The 14,552-nt window shown below is 35.9% G+C and overlaps 1 protein-coding gene across 1 annotated transcript; it reads right to left on the bottom strand.

The window, feature by feature from the left end:
* Window positions 1-9,434: 9,434 nt before the first annotated feature.
* snai3 (snail family zinc finger 3) lies at window positions 9,435-13,593 on the bottom strand. Its single transcript, XM_026268161.1, has 3 exons — window positions 13,247-13,593; window positions 11,276-11,887; window positions 9,435-9,847 (listed from the first exon to the last, which is right to left on the bottom strand). Exons 1-3 carry the CDS (start codon window positions 13,461-13,463, stop codon window positions 9,657-9,659), a joined length of 1,020 nt encoding a protein of 339 aa, XP_026123946.1. The 5' UTR covers window positions 13,464-13,593; the 3' UTR covers window positions 9,435-9,656.
* Window positions 13,594-14,552: the final 959 nt, after the last annotated feature.

Below are 14,552 nucleotides of genomic sequence, written 5' to 3'. Positions count from 1 at the left end.
GGTGCATTCAGCTAGTTTGTGCAATAGTCAGGTTTTTACAAGCAAGAAAAACTTTGGGCACTGGGATATCTGTAACCTTTTAAAAGGTTTACTTAATACATTATGTGAACAAAATATTGAAATAGTGATACTTTTGCATTGTAAATATTTAATGTTAAATGTTTAAAAGTTGGTATCACAGCACCAACTACAATAACAAAAGCATTTGTACTAGTGTGTTTGTATTATATGTATTATATCACTATAAAAACATTGGCCCTGGAAATGACCCCCCTGGTCTAGATGATTAATTAGTTGGAGTAAAATGATATTTTTTGTGTATTGTAAGCTGAAAATAAATGTAAATGATCTGCATTTTTGATAAATTGTGAAAATAGTACCAAAGCGAATAAAATACTTAAATATCTCTCAAACCATCATATAGAATATAAAACAAAAACGGTCTTATTGGGTTGTACACTAATGCCCCCCAGGACAAAAAGAAAGATTGCGGAATGAGTTGGTGAATGTGTTACAACATCCTGGAATTTACACCTTTCTCATGAAGCCAACAAGCGTCTGCACATGCAGAAGATGGCCGCCATGCAATGAAAGATAAACAAATATGGAGAACAGAGCGACCTCTTGACCTTGAGATCCACTGTCCGGCAGAGTTTAGCTCCAACCCTTATCAAACACACCTCAAGAAGCTAATCAATGTCTTCAGGATACTAGAAAGTCGCAGGTAGGTGAGTTTGATTAAGGCTGGAGAAAACTGCAGGAAAGTGGCTCTATAGATACTCTGGTAAAAATAGTGGTGGATACTGTTTTCACAGAGTGACAATACATCCAAATAACATATTTCCACTAAGTGTAAATAGTGATGTATGTCAAAGTGTAAATAAAAGTAATATGTTTGTATTATATGGTTTGTATTAATGATAAATTATCTGTGCAATTGATTCATTTACCCTCCTTCATTCTTTTGTAAAGAGTGTACAAGAAGCATACTGTTATGCAAGAAAAATGTCAGACTGTAAATAATAAAGTTTATATACAGTATATATACAGCTATCTATATATAAATGTAAATAGATACTGAGATACTGTCTTGCAGGTTTAAATCACATGACCGTTGAACACTACTATTGGTGACGATCAGTGAAACTATTTACTGTTGAATAAATGAATGATTACTGACTGAAAATGGCACCAAAATTATAGCAGTGACTGAAAACACTTGCAGCATCCACACAGATAGGTGTCAGTGTCCAAACCTGCCCTATAAGGTAGTGCAACTTACACACACACACACAAATACAAATACATGCACATTTTTATATCTGACATAGTGTAACGTTAAGGTTCAGTTTTTTTTCATGTTTTCATTGTATTTTGTACTGTATTCTTTGTTTGGTCATCTGACCTAGCTTCACTTTCTGTTTAATTGCTTATTCTGAAAACCTGTCATTTAGTTCATTATCTTATTAGCTTCTGTGTATTCAGTTCTGCCATGGGTTACCTCACTCCTGGGCTGTGTCCCACTTGCCTCGGGAGAATCCCTGCTGCCATTTTGAAGTGCATTCCACATGGTGCAGTTGGTAAGGGAAGTTTATATAAACCAGTAGTTCTCAAACCTGTCCTGGAGGATCCCTAGCCCTACAAAATTTGCCTGGCTACCTTATCTATGTAACACACCTGATTTATCTCATCAGTTCGTTAATTTAGACTGCCAAACATGAATTGGGTGTGACATACAAAAAGTGCATGGCTAGGAGTCTTGGTTTGAGAACCCCTGATATTAAACAGAACCTCAACCCCTTGATTTGACTGAGGGAGCGAGTATGCTTCATATGCACACTTCAGGCTGCTCAATAGACCATAATGCAACTGATTATAATGTCATAGCACATTGTGTTTAATTTAATATATAATATAAATCTATATAAAAAATTTTTAAAATTAATTTATAATTATTACAATTATTATTTTTATTATTATTATTATTTCTTTTTACATTTTAACTGCCCGAGCGTACCTACATGCATATAGAATGTTGCAGTAAACAAATCAGTAAGGGGGAAATGTACATTTATACATTTAGCAGATACTTTTTTCCAAAGTCACTTACAGTGCATTCAAGATATATCTATGTAACACATAGATATATCTTGTGATATATAGATATACATAGATATACCCACAACCCTTCGATTGGGAGTCCAACCCTCTAACCATTAGGCCACGACTTCCCTTGCTTATTCTAACACCTGTTTCTGTGTATATAAGCGATTTTGTTGGTTCAAGGTGTCATAATGTATGCAAATGAACAGAAGATAGTAGATAGGTAGAATGTATCAACATACCACAATTTACATGAAAACCTGTTCAGCACTAGCTGACTATAAATATTCAGAAGATCTGTAGAGCTTTATTCATTTTATTTTTATAGGCCAACAGGTTAAACAGATTTTAAATATAACCACTAAACCATCACCATCAATTTATTTATTTGATTGATTGATTGATTGATTTACTGATACATGATCTGAACCTGCAGTGATTTTTCCTATTAAAATAAAACGTCTGTGACATTTACTACTGACACTGGGCACACAGACAGAACAAATGAAAGCATCAAGTTACATAAGAATAAATCTAAAAGCAGTTTACACAGAAATTCAGTCTGCTTGTGTTTCATGAATAGCCAATTGACTACAAATCTATGAAACGTTTTCCTTGTGAGAAAATGGATGTGTGTGAGTCTTCAGCTGGCTTAGCTGCACAAGACACATACTGCATTTAAACGTTACATATTTGCTGTTTTTCCATTTAATAATTCTGTGTGAAATTATATAGCTGTGCAATCCCAGCATCCAACAAGCAACAGGTCAGTAAGGTGTTTTGATTGGTGACTGGTGTAATTATAAAATTGTTTAGGTATATTCTTGTTAACATTTATTAGCTGAGGTATAGGGATTAAGGTTAGGGTTAGAATCATGTCAATTGCAAGCCTGTCTGCATTTTTATTTTCTGTGAAACACACACACACACACACACACACACGCACACATGTCTGGTCAGCTATCCTTGTGGGGACTCTCCATAGGTGTAATGGTTTTTATACTGTACAGACTGTATTTTCTATCGCCCTACACCAACCCTACCCCTAAACCTAACCCTCACAGGAAACTTTCTGCATTTTTAGATTTTCAAGAAACTTCATTCTGTGTAATTTATTAGCTTGTTTACCCGTGGGGACCTCAATTTAGGTCCTCACCATGACACGAGTCCCCATGAGTCTGTGTGTATTCAGGTTTAAGTCCCCACCAGAATAGAAAAACAAGTACACGCACGCACCCCCCCCCCCACACACACACAAAGAATATTTTAAAGAGCAATGGGCTGCAAATATTACCCCATATGACATTCATTGGGGGAAAAAAAAGTTTGTAATTGTATCGATTTTGCAGTTTTAGTGAACTAAATCTTAAAAGCATATTTTTTAAAAACTACTTGCAGATAAAATACTTTAAAATAAAGTAAATAAAATGTTACGTAACTGTATTGAAAAAGACTGACATAACACGTACTTAAAAATCCTTACTGCAAGAATCATTGCGCTACAAATTGCTGTAGGCAGAGGGCGCCATGGCTCTATGAATAGGGTGTAGTTTTACGTTTTAGTCCAAGTATTCTTGAAGAAAAAAGCAAAAGCTCCCTGTGTGGCCATTCTTTTGACATACTTTTGACATACATATTATTATTTATTTTTTTGCATATAGCTTTAATGTATGTAGTACATGAATCAGTTCAGAATTCTGTCACTTGGAAATTATAAAAATGTTGACAGTTGTTGGTGCCTATACATTGTCCCACCACCAGTGCAGTCAACATGGGACCACACATTATAACTATTTTAATTCAGCTCACCCCTCACTGACAAAAAAAAAATTCCAATGTCAAATGTCATTAATTACTATAAATGATTGTTTTCATTATCAGACAAAATAATAATAATAATAATAATAATAATAACCCCAAAAATTACTTGTATAACATAGTAAACTACTACAGTTTAACCCTGTGTGTACTGTACCTAGCCCTTTTCCCCTTAAGAAAATCACAGATGCAATCATCTTTAATGGCCTCTTCTTTTGGCATAAGCATTGTGCACAGCTGGGATGTCTTAGGGGGAAAAATATACTAAAACACTGAGGATTTTAACCTGCATGTAAAAAACTGTATTGTCGGGTCACTGTCAGTGACAATATCTTCTCCGCCCCATTGTCCGAACATGTGGAGGCAGGTGACAAATGAGAAACACATGGCTAGGAGTTCATTCACAAGACAACGGCTGAATTACCAGACCTGAATAGATGTCCTCTCATGGAGGGTGGGGGGGGGTTCTTTTTCTTGGAGAATGGGGGAACCCCAGCCCACTGTAGACCCAAGAATCCTGTATTTAATTGCTGGTTGCCAGGGCAATGCCTGGCTTTAGAGGTGCTAGAGTTTGGAAGGCAGCAGGACCGTCTGCAACAACACTGAGAATCCAGGGTGATGGTAGGCTCTTAGGAAACATGCTGGCTCACTCAACCTGCCTGCAGTCAAGATCAGCACCTGCCGAAAGCTTGCCAGACCTCTGTAGTCTGTCACCTGCAGGTGGAAGGCGGTTCTGCGTTATTATAAATCATTGTGGCTGACATCTTTAGTGGCATTCTTGCTAGAGTTACTTGCGCCTAAGACTTCATGTATCTGCACATTGTTTGTAGAGCTGATTTTTATTGCTTTTCTAGAGCTGCTGTTGAAACAGTTAGAATTTGTTTATGCATATAGCTGTAGGGTTTAGGAGCAGGTGTTGTAGTGTTCAGTGGCTCATTAACGACACAGATCTTCTGGCTTCCTTGTGAGACCGGACCCTTAAGTGTCTCTAATAAGCTTTTTGTTGTAAAGTGTGAGAGTGACCTGCTTTGACCCTGTTTGCCACAACTTGAGCAGGTCATGTTGGCACAATATGGTTGTTCACAGAAGTTTTCTATACTCAAACTGCATTTGGGTCTTTGTGCTCAAACATCTCCTTCGTGTCCATTATGACTTACTTACTACCATCTTGAGTTTTAATAAGTATCATATTCTATGTTAGGAACACCAAAGATAACATTATTTCAAGTCTAAATAAATTATTCACTTGTTAATTATTTGATTTAATGTTGTGAAAAAGCACGCTTTAGAATACTTTTTGGTATACTTAGCATGCTACAGTATTGTTAAGTGCTAACTGAATGTAAAGTTTTTTAACACTTAACTGCATGCTGTTTTCAGTCAAATGAAAATGTATTATTGTTCAAATTTAAATTAAATTCAATTAGTTGTTCTTTTACATCTTTGCAATTTTATAATTCTATTAAAACATTAAAGTATTACAGTCTTGAAAAGAACTGTGCAGATTCGTGACTGTGAAAAAAAAAAAAAAAAATTATTTTTCATGTCATTTTTATATTTGTTTTTAAAGGCATCATACACAGGCTTAGATAATCCATTCTCGTGTTTAATTCATAATTATATATTTAAAAAGATCCTGTTCCTAATAAACATCTGTGAGTGTCCAAGTGATGTTGGATGGCTTACACTAAATAAGTGAGAATATTAGTTTTCTGTTAGATGACCAGGAAACTTTTATTGAAGCTTGGGCATGTGTGAGATTTATGCCCTTGCAGAAGTGTCAAGAGAAAGTGTTTGAAGCGCAGCACCAACACAAGAGAGATGCAGTGCTTTGGAGTGGTGACCTATCTTAACTTCAGAGGTTAAAGGGCACAGAGTAAAACACAAATGCAGTGATCAATCTGTGGCGGAAAACAAGCCTAGATTGAGGGTGGAAAATAGGGTGGGGTTGCTGGCTGACAGGAACAGGCCTCTAAATGTTACCGTGCTGCACCTGTTCTGGGGAACTTATTTTCCACAACAAGTGGACAGATATAACCAACTCTTGGCCCCTCCTTAACCAGAGCAGAAGAGCGCAGTGCTGGTGCTGCTGGGGTAACAAGTGCAATGCATTACTGTCATGCACTGTGTGTCAACGGGTTGTAAGAGCTTGATATTTATATACTCCCAGCACTCAGTGTGGAAAATATTCTGTAAATCTCAGCGGCTGTAAAAATATCTGCCTCGAGCTGGATAGCATCCGCTTAATAGGCTAAATATAGGCCAACTTTGTCTTAAAGGTGGCTAAAAGTAGCAGCTGTAATTATAATAGTGTGCCATGTAATGCAGTTCCATACTTACTTTATAAACAGAATCCCCTATTTTTATACCGTAGAAGTTTTCGTTGATATCTCAGAAACATTTTTATCATTTGCAGCCTATAGTTACCTCATATAATCATGCTTAACAAATGCCTCACTGTCACTGATGCATTTTAAGGGATTTTTGCTGGCATGGAAAACAGCCAAACTTATCTACAAGATGGAAATAGACATGAAAGCTACAGACACACACACATTTCTTTTTTAATTTCACCTTTTAAATGGTATATCCCAGTCACCAGAATTATAAAGCAGCACAGATACAGATAGTAATAAAAAAATGTTTCTTAAGAAATGAGCACCAAATCAGCATATTAGGATGATTTCTTAAGGATCATTTAACACTGAAGATTATTGTAATGTCTGCTGAAAATTCTGCTTTGCCATCACAGAAATAAATGACATTTAAATTGTTTTATATTATTTCATAATATTACTATTTTACCATATTTCTCATAGAATAAATGCAGAATTAGCATAGGAAACTTCTTTTAAAAAGCCTAAATAAGTTGGAACATGGGCTGAAGTGTTACTCTTTAAAGTTTAGTCAAAATTTTTAATTCTGTCATTAATTACTCACCCTCATGTCGTTCCAAACCGATAAATCCTTTGCTCATCTTTGTAACACAAATGAAGATATTTTTGATAAATCTGAGCACTTTCTGACCCTGCATAGACAACAACAGAATTCAAGGCCCAGAAAGGTAGTAAGGACATTGTTAAAATAGTCCATGTGACATCCGTGGTTCAGCTTTAATTTTATGAAGCTACAAGAATACGTTTTGTGTACGAAGAATACAAAAACAATGAGTTTATTCAACTTTTTTTCCTCTCTCAAAAAGAAAATCTTAATCTGTGTTCCAAAGATGAAGAGAGGAATTTCATTTTGGGGTGGAAAGAAAATTTGACTGTTTTCCTCGTGGCATTAAGTAAACCTTTCACCACTATGTCTCCAACTCAGTCCAAAAGTTGATTCTCTGAGAGACAAGCTGTGATTGACAGAACAAGGAGTGTGGAAGACTTGGGCTGTGGGGGTTGTGGGGGTACACTGGCTGCTAGTGTTTGGAGACACAGGTGTTCTCAGTGGAAATGGGGAGAGCTGACTCATTAGATCAATTGGAAACTCTCTGAATTCCACTCCTTCTTGCCAGAGGCAAGTGGGAATGGAAGCCCTCCTGCTTGGCCTATTCTTCAGCTGGTCAGAAATAGTCCCTCAAGATCTATTTTTGACCCATCTGAAGCAGTATGGGGGTGGGCCAATGCCTGCTTCACCATGGCTACAACATATTTTTAGAGTTGGACACTTCTTTTGTGGAGTCACAGTGGTTATAGTTAGGACCATCCGTGTCAGCTGACGATCACGTCATGGAGCATAGTGACAGGGGGTCAAGATCATGTCTGCCATTGTGGCCTTTAGTTTATCCAGCTCTTTCTCGTCAGCAGCTACAATAGATTTAGGACACAACCAGACGGGAACACCTGCATGGTCAATATGAAGAAGACTTGCTTTAGCAGACAGTGGGATTGGCGGACTGTGGCTAAGGAATGAGACAAATGTAAATTTAGTGTTGGAGGTGAAGGTTTGGTCATGCCGGCTCCAGTCAGGCTAAATGAACAAATTCCAGTCTATGTCTGCTGTTTCATGACTATGGTAAAATACCACCAGACTTGCAGATGGAGCCAAACCTCTGCCCTCTAGAGCTGTCCCTTAATATGGGAAGAGAACCTGTTGGTCCTGAATCATTAGGCCTTTTACATGAGTAGTGATTTTTGTTCTATGGTCCATATGAAGAAGCTAAAAAAGAAACTGAGTTTAGTCTGAAAGTTTATCACTACCAGCCCAAAAACTGTTTCATGTTTCATGAATAGTCATCTTGTATTTAGCAAAAAAAAAAAAATGTAGCTTGTTTTCCAAAATAATTTTCTTCTTCACAGTAAAGTCAATAAAAAGGGTTTTCAAAATAGTTCTATAAGTAAAGGCAATGTGGTCATTTCCAACCCATTTGTTCTGTAATGTGACGTATTTCAGAGTGAATCAACATCAGAAAAAATGTGAAAGCAACAGTTAATTTTCAACTGTTCAGCTTCCAATTGTGAGTACACATTGACTTCAGCGTTTAGGATGGCACAATAAAGTGAGAACTACTGACAAATACTGACACAGTTAAACCAACTATAAAATATAACCTAAGAATAACCTAGCATAAAATCATGCATTTGTGTCACTATTAGTTACACCATGTGAAATACACCACTCCCCATTTTTAAGGTCCTATGTATTTTTAACTATATATTTTGAATCTTCTCAGTCAATGCAGCAGTATCGGACACCTTGGAATGAGAATACTACCAAACAGGAAGTGAGGTTGTATCTAATGCTCTAATGAGTGCTGCACACTCGGCCCTGTTATCCCTCGATTCTTTAGATTCATTGCTTAGGACTGTAAATAATGTTGCAGGGGTTTTTGGGTCCATTATTGCTTGCAGCTGTATTTATCTGTAAATATATGACACCTCTTATCAACACATAATGCACGGTATGTGAGCATGCTTTTGTGTGATGTTTATATAGGTTGAGCAATCATAATTCAGCTTGTTTCTTGTAATAACCAGCAACTGACTCAACTGACATTAATTCATGTGATAATTTTTTTTTTTTTTAATATGTAAAACATTCTGCCTTCTTCATTGTGTGGACTCATAGTCATATTGTCCCTTTTTCATCTGTGATTAAACAAATGGACTCTTCCTATGAAATATTTATCTTGGACAAAAGAAAATGAAGACTAAGACCCTTACTGATGGAGTTTTGGCATGGCACCATTACGGCATGCAGCTGGCCTCCATCCACCTGCCAATAAACAGATATATATACATGGATTTTTTCCATGCACAATTACAAATGTAGGTTTTATTTAGCCTCAAAGAATGTTCCTCTCCACAGCTGCCATGAATATAGACATATTAATTAATACTGTGTGAGCTGGGATGTAGGATAGGACTTAATGGCATGTGAAGTCAGAAGTTCAACAATCTGTCTGACCCATAATAAGCAGACATGGAAGCCTACAGCAGTTGTTTCAAAACCTATTTCATCTGCTATAATACTATACAGGACACGTTATTAGAAAAATATGATTTTATTGTGTTCTTTGAAATTTCTTCATTACAAAACATAACCTGAAAAACCATCAAAACTATCATTATAGCAACTTTCTAAGATCACACACAATGTACAGCATAATGTGATTACAGTTTGTTCATTTAATTCAAAGAGTATACAGTACATCAGTCAATATACCAAGACCCTTGAGTTTGGGAGGCACTTTGATTTGACAAACTTTGGCACTATAACTTACCCTGACAACCCACAACCTACGACATATTAGGACATGGGCAGCACCCGGCCTCTTCATGCTTTGTCAGGAGGGATATTCTGGAGAAGGTTTTAAAGCAGCTTCGGCACTGGTATTTCTTGATCTCGGAGTGGGTTTGTAAATGTGCCCGAAGGTTTGAGCGGTCAGCGAATGCACGACTGCAGTGGGGGCAGGAGAATGGCTTTTCACCTGAAATAATGAAATGATTTGAGTTAGCTCTTACCATTTTAGATCCATTTTCAAAATACAATGTGTCATTTTCAAATTTCTTTAAGCAGAAAATCAACAAAAATGTAAATGTTATTTGTTACATATTGTTATATATGAATTTTCTGTGTTGTAAATAAAACATTAAATTGTTTTAAATAATGGTGCTTTGCCAATAGAAGAAGCTTTTTTGGTTATCTGAAGAACCTTTCTCTTCACAAAAGGTTCGTTGTGGTGCATAAAGGTTCTTCAGATTATAAGAGGGAGGAAAGAGATGGTTCTTTAAAAAACCTTTGACTGAATGGTCCTTTGTTGAACCAAAAATAGCTCTTCTATGGCACTGCGTTAAAGAACATTTTAAGCACCTCCATTTTTAAAAGTGTATGTTTAAGAGTATGTTTTACTCTTAAGTCTTTCTACTGAATGAATTAATAACGTTATTAATTTTAACTCAGTTCAATGTATTACTTGCCATTTCTTTTTAATTATTTTACGACATTTCTTTGTAATTTAGAGTGAAAACATTTTCTAAGTAAATCATAGGCCTGTTTTATATTCTTTCTCCCAAGAAACACAAAAGATTACATTTGACAAAATTTCCTTGCTTCTGTTTTTCATACACGGAATGTGGATAGTTTTTATTCCAAAAAATACTGAAAGAACTATAAAAGTTTCATAATCAATGGTGTTTTAATGTCCGTGATGTCAAAAAAAAAGCACAACATGTTTAAGGGTGCCTTTTATAATTCTACAGAATTGGAAATGAGATTTGAGAATGCAGAAGGAAATTGTCAGTGAAAAATGACTTAAATAGACAATTCGCCCAAAAATGAAATTGTGTCATGATTTATCCACCCTCATTATGACTTTTCTTCTGCAGAACACAAGATAAGATATTTTGAAGAAAGTTGACGACCAAACATTTTTGGATTCCACTGACTTTTTCATTGTATTGAGATAAAGAAAGAACAAATGAACGAAAGAATGATCATGTTATGTTATGTTGAATTTATGTTCAGCAGAAGAAAGACATACAGATTTGGAATAACATGAGGGTGAGTAAATAATGACACTCTTCATTTGGGTGGACTGTCCCTTTAAGTTTTGGTCGGTTCATTTCGTAAAGCCGTCATATAACTTAATAAGACTTGAAATATCACGTTTTATATGGTTTATATAATTTTGTTGTTGTTGTTGTTGTTGTTGTTGTTTTCATATGAAAAGTGGTACTGCCATCCTGTCTAACTTATTTTGTTTTCACAGAAGTAAAAAATATGAGATGACATGAGGGTGAATAAACAATTAATTTTTTTTAAGTGACATATTCCTTTAAGAATATATATTGTTTTAGCTTTCCAATCCAGTAAATACAAAATTGTCCCTACAAGTGTTTACAGCCTGTGAACGTACCTGTGTGTGTGCGAATGTGTCCCTGAAGTAGCCAGGGCCTAGAAAAGGCCTTTCCACACAGTTTACACACACATGGCAGTGTGTGTGTCCGGATGTGCATCTTCAGCGCCCCTAGACTCACATACTCCTTGTCACAATACTTGCAGCTAAAGTACTTTTGGCATTGCCACTGACAGTGAATTTGTCTTTGGTTGGCCAGACTAGATAAGGTCAAGAAAGCTTTCTGGCAGTTAAAGCAGTCATCGCTGCGCTCCTGACTGCCGCCAGTGGTGCTCAGTGCTAAAGGCGACACAGGGACATTGTCTTGTAGGTCTCTTTGGGAGAGCTGAAATGGCCGTGGTTTTGTACACTCCAGCATTGGGAGCGCAGGCTGCATATCTCGAACGGGACTGGATGTTACAGGTAGGGGGTAAGTCATACCCAGAAATGTGCCGTCCATGGGCAGGCTTGGGTGGGCAGACTTGGGTGGAGGCACACAGATCCCTGAACTGATGGGGTTCATCCGCAAAGTGGGGCTCAATGCTGAGTTGGCAAGAAATGGTGCAGGAAACGGATTCTCATGGGGATGAAGAAATTTGAGTTTGGAGCTTGGAGATTCAACATGGATCACCTCTGTGGAGATATGTAATGCACATGATCACATCAAACAGTGTGAAATTCTTGAAATGAACATTTAAATACACAGCTAAACAATTATTATTAATAATTCCCAAAGATTATTTAATGCTGACTGTTGAGAATCATCTGGATAACCCTGGATTTAATTGATTGGATTTAATTGAATTAATACACATACAATCTTATTAATTAAGAACATAATTAAATCGTGTAATGTGTTGGGTTTGTCTGACAATTTAAACGAACAGAATTATGTTTTCAATGTTTACTGTTCAGGGCAAATCAGACCATAAATGCATTGCTACATACAAAGCAGAAATTGTATGAAGTGGTAATAGATATATATTTCTATGGACACATTTTATTGACCAATAAACATAGCAAAGAGAGAGGGGGAGAGAGACAAACAAGAACCACCTCTCATAATTACTATGGTCAAGTCCACCGATTATTATTTTCAATTTTTCTCTAAGACATACTTTTGGCAAAGATGTTATGATTGGGCCAATAGTGGAGAACGAAAGCATATATTTTAAGGCACTGCAGGGTACAAGCATCATTAAGGAGCACTATATCCATCTTCAGCTTTTCTAATAGGACTCTTCAAACCCCAAAGTGAGGGCTAACACAAAAGAGACCCTCTTTTGTGAGAGATTGTGCACCTGCTAAACTCCAGGCTCGTTTGAGATATCTGTTCTCAGTCTTCATAAGTTTCTTATTATCTACTCCTCGTGACTGTATAGAACATCTGTGGCTGATCATACAGGCCCATCACAAAGAAGCTTAAACATTTCAAGCAGTGACAGGCTATTTTTTTTTTCTGTGTATTTATTACTTTATAACTCATGTTAACGTAAAGACTAAATGTAAATTAAAAAGTCTCAGGGAAATATGAATACATAATAAGGATTCATCACCATATGCATTAGGCTATATAAGTCATGCCCATGTTAACTATTTTGTACAAACCATACGATTTCCAGATATGTCCTTATTTGTTAAGTCAGAACGTTATTAATTTACAGTGCAAAACATGCAAATAATTTAATCTTCCCCTTCAGACATTCACAAGCTATATAGATATATAAACATTTATTAAATTATCATTAATACATTTAAATGATCATTAAATTAAAACTGCATTTAACATTTTCCAAATATGTTTTTCACATTACTACGATGCAAATATAAAAAAACAAAAAAAAACAAAACAATGATAAGATAATAATAATCAAACTAATAAAGCAAATAGAGATCTGTGGCATGTAGTTTCTATGAGGCTACGGAAAAAACAGCTTTCACTGCCATTAACAAGCTAGATAAAGTCGAGACGAAAGTTTGAAAATAACTTACCATGTTTTTTGGAATCCAACACACCATAGTCAGGCTTCTTGTTAGTGAGGTGTTTCTTCACCAAGAAAGACCTTGGCATCGTATCTTGGGTCTTTTCAATGAAATAACTGTTGCTATATCTGACTAGCGCAAGTAGTTCTGCACGCGCAAGAGTTTTAAGAGGGAGATGGTGTATTGAATAAATAGCTGATGCTTGGAGGTTGTCTTTGCGCAACATTCTTCTCGAGTAGAGAAGAGAGTCAGGTGCAGGCTAGACGTAAATTATCATACACATTTTGCTCAACCAATCAGAGTGAAAGGACAAGTGTAAGAGGGCGGAACCATGTTTGTGCCGACATTCCACAGCAAACAGGTGCACGCGTGCGATTAAAACATTAAAACATATGGCACTTCTTTCCCCAGTGAGTAGATCTTTTTTCACGCACACTTTCTATTAGACCACTCTTTGAGAAAAAGACAAGTTATAGCTTTTAGAATTTTTATTAATATAAATATTTTAAATATTTTTATTAATTAAATCAATAAATATTAGCCTAAACAAACGAAAAAAAAGAAAGAATAAATCTTATTAATTATTACTACATATTTGTTAATAATAATAGAATGATGAGGCAAAGCTAGGTGACTTGTTACTTTTCTCAGGCTAATTTAAATAAGTCGGTGTTTCTTATTTAAAATTTTTCTCCTTTGTTGTTTATTTCACTTCATTGTATTGTTCTATCCCAGCAACATAAATGCCCCACGAATCTTAATTTAAATGTAAAAATGTAATTAAACGTTAAGAGCATAGGGGAGACAAGATAGTCATATAACACGTTTATTTTTATAATTCCTTTTTTCTTTTTTTTTGTGCTGTGCGTCTGAAACTTTTAGAACTTTCCCATATTGTTACAAATAAACATCCCTGATCCTTTTTTATTAATGTCAAGCACAAAGTACTGTACGACCCACTCCACTTCTGAATGGGTTTTAAATGTGTAGTCGTGCAAACAAGTGCGTTTTGAATTTTGTGCATGATTTATTTATGAAATTTTCATTTGTTCAAAACAATTAGTATGCCCTTCTCTGTCACCACTTCCTGCCACAATTGATTCCCATTTTATTTAAAACATTTTAATTTAAAATGCAAACACAAAGTAGGCTAAATCAAATATTTTAATTCAGTTCAAAATTGCTAATACAACTGGAAACAAATATACATATCCATCAATCCAAACTATTCAGAGCAATTCAGGAAACATAAAAATGTTAGCTAGGTTGTCAATACACCTTCCTTTGAAAGCAACATGAATTGCTTTTACAAATG

The sequence above is a fragment of the Carassius auratus genome, chromosome 7, assembly GCF_003368295.1.
Source record: "Carassius auratus strain Wakin chromosome 7, ASM336829v1, whole genome shotgun sequence".
Lineage (NCBI taxonomy): Eukaryota > Metazoa > Chordata > Actinopteri > Cypriniformes > Cyprinidae > Carassius > Carassius auratus.
The sequence above is the reverse complement of the archived record's forward strand: the minus strand, read 5'-3'. Positions and strand labels throughout refer to the sequence as shown.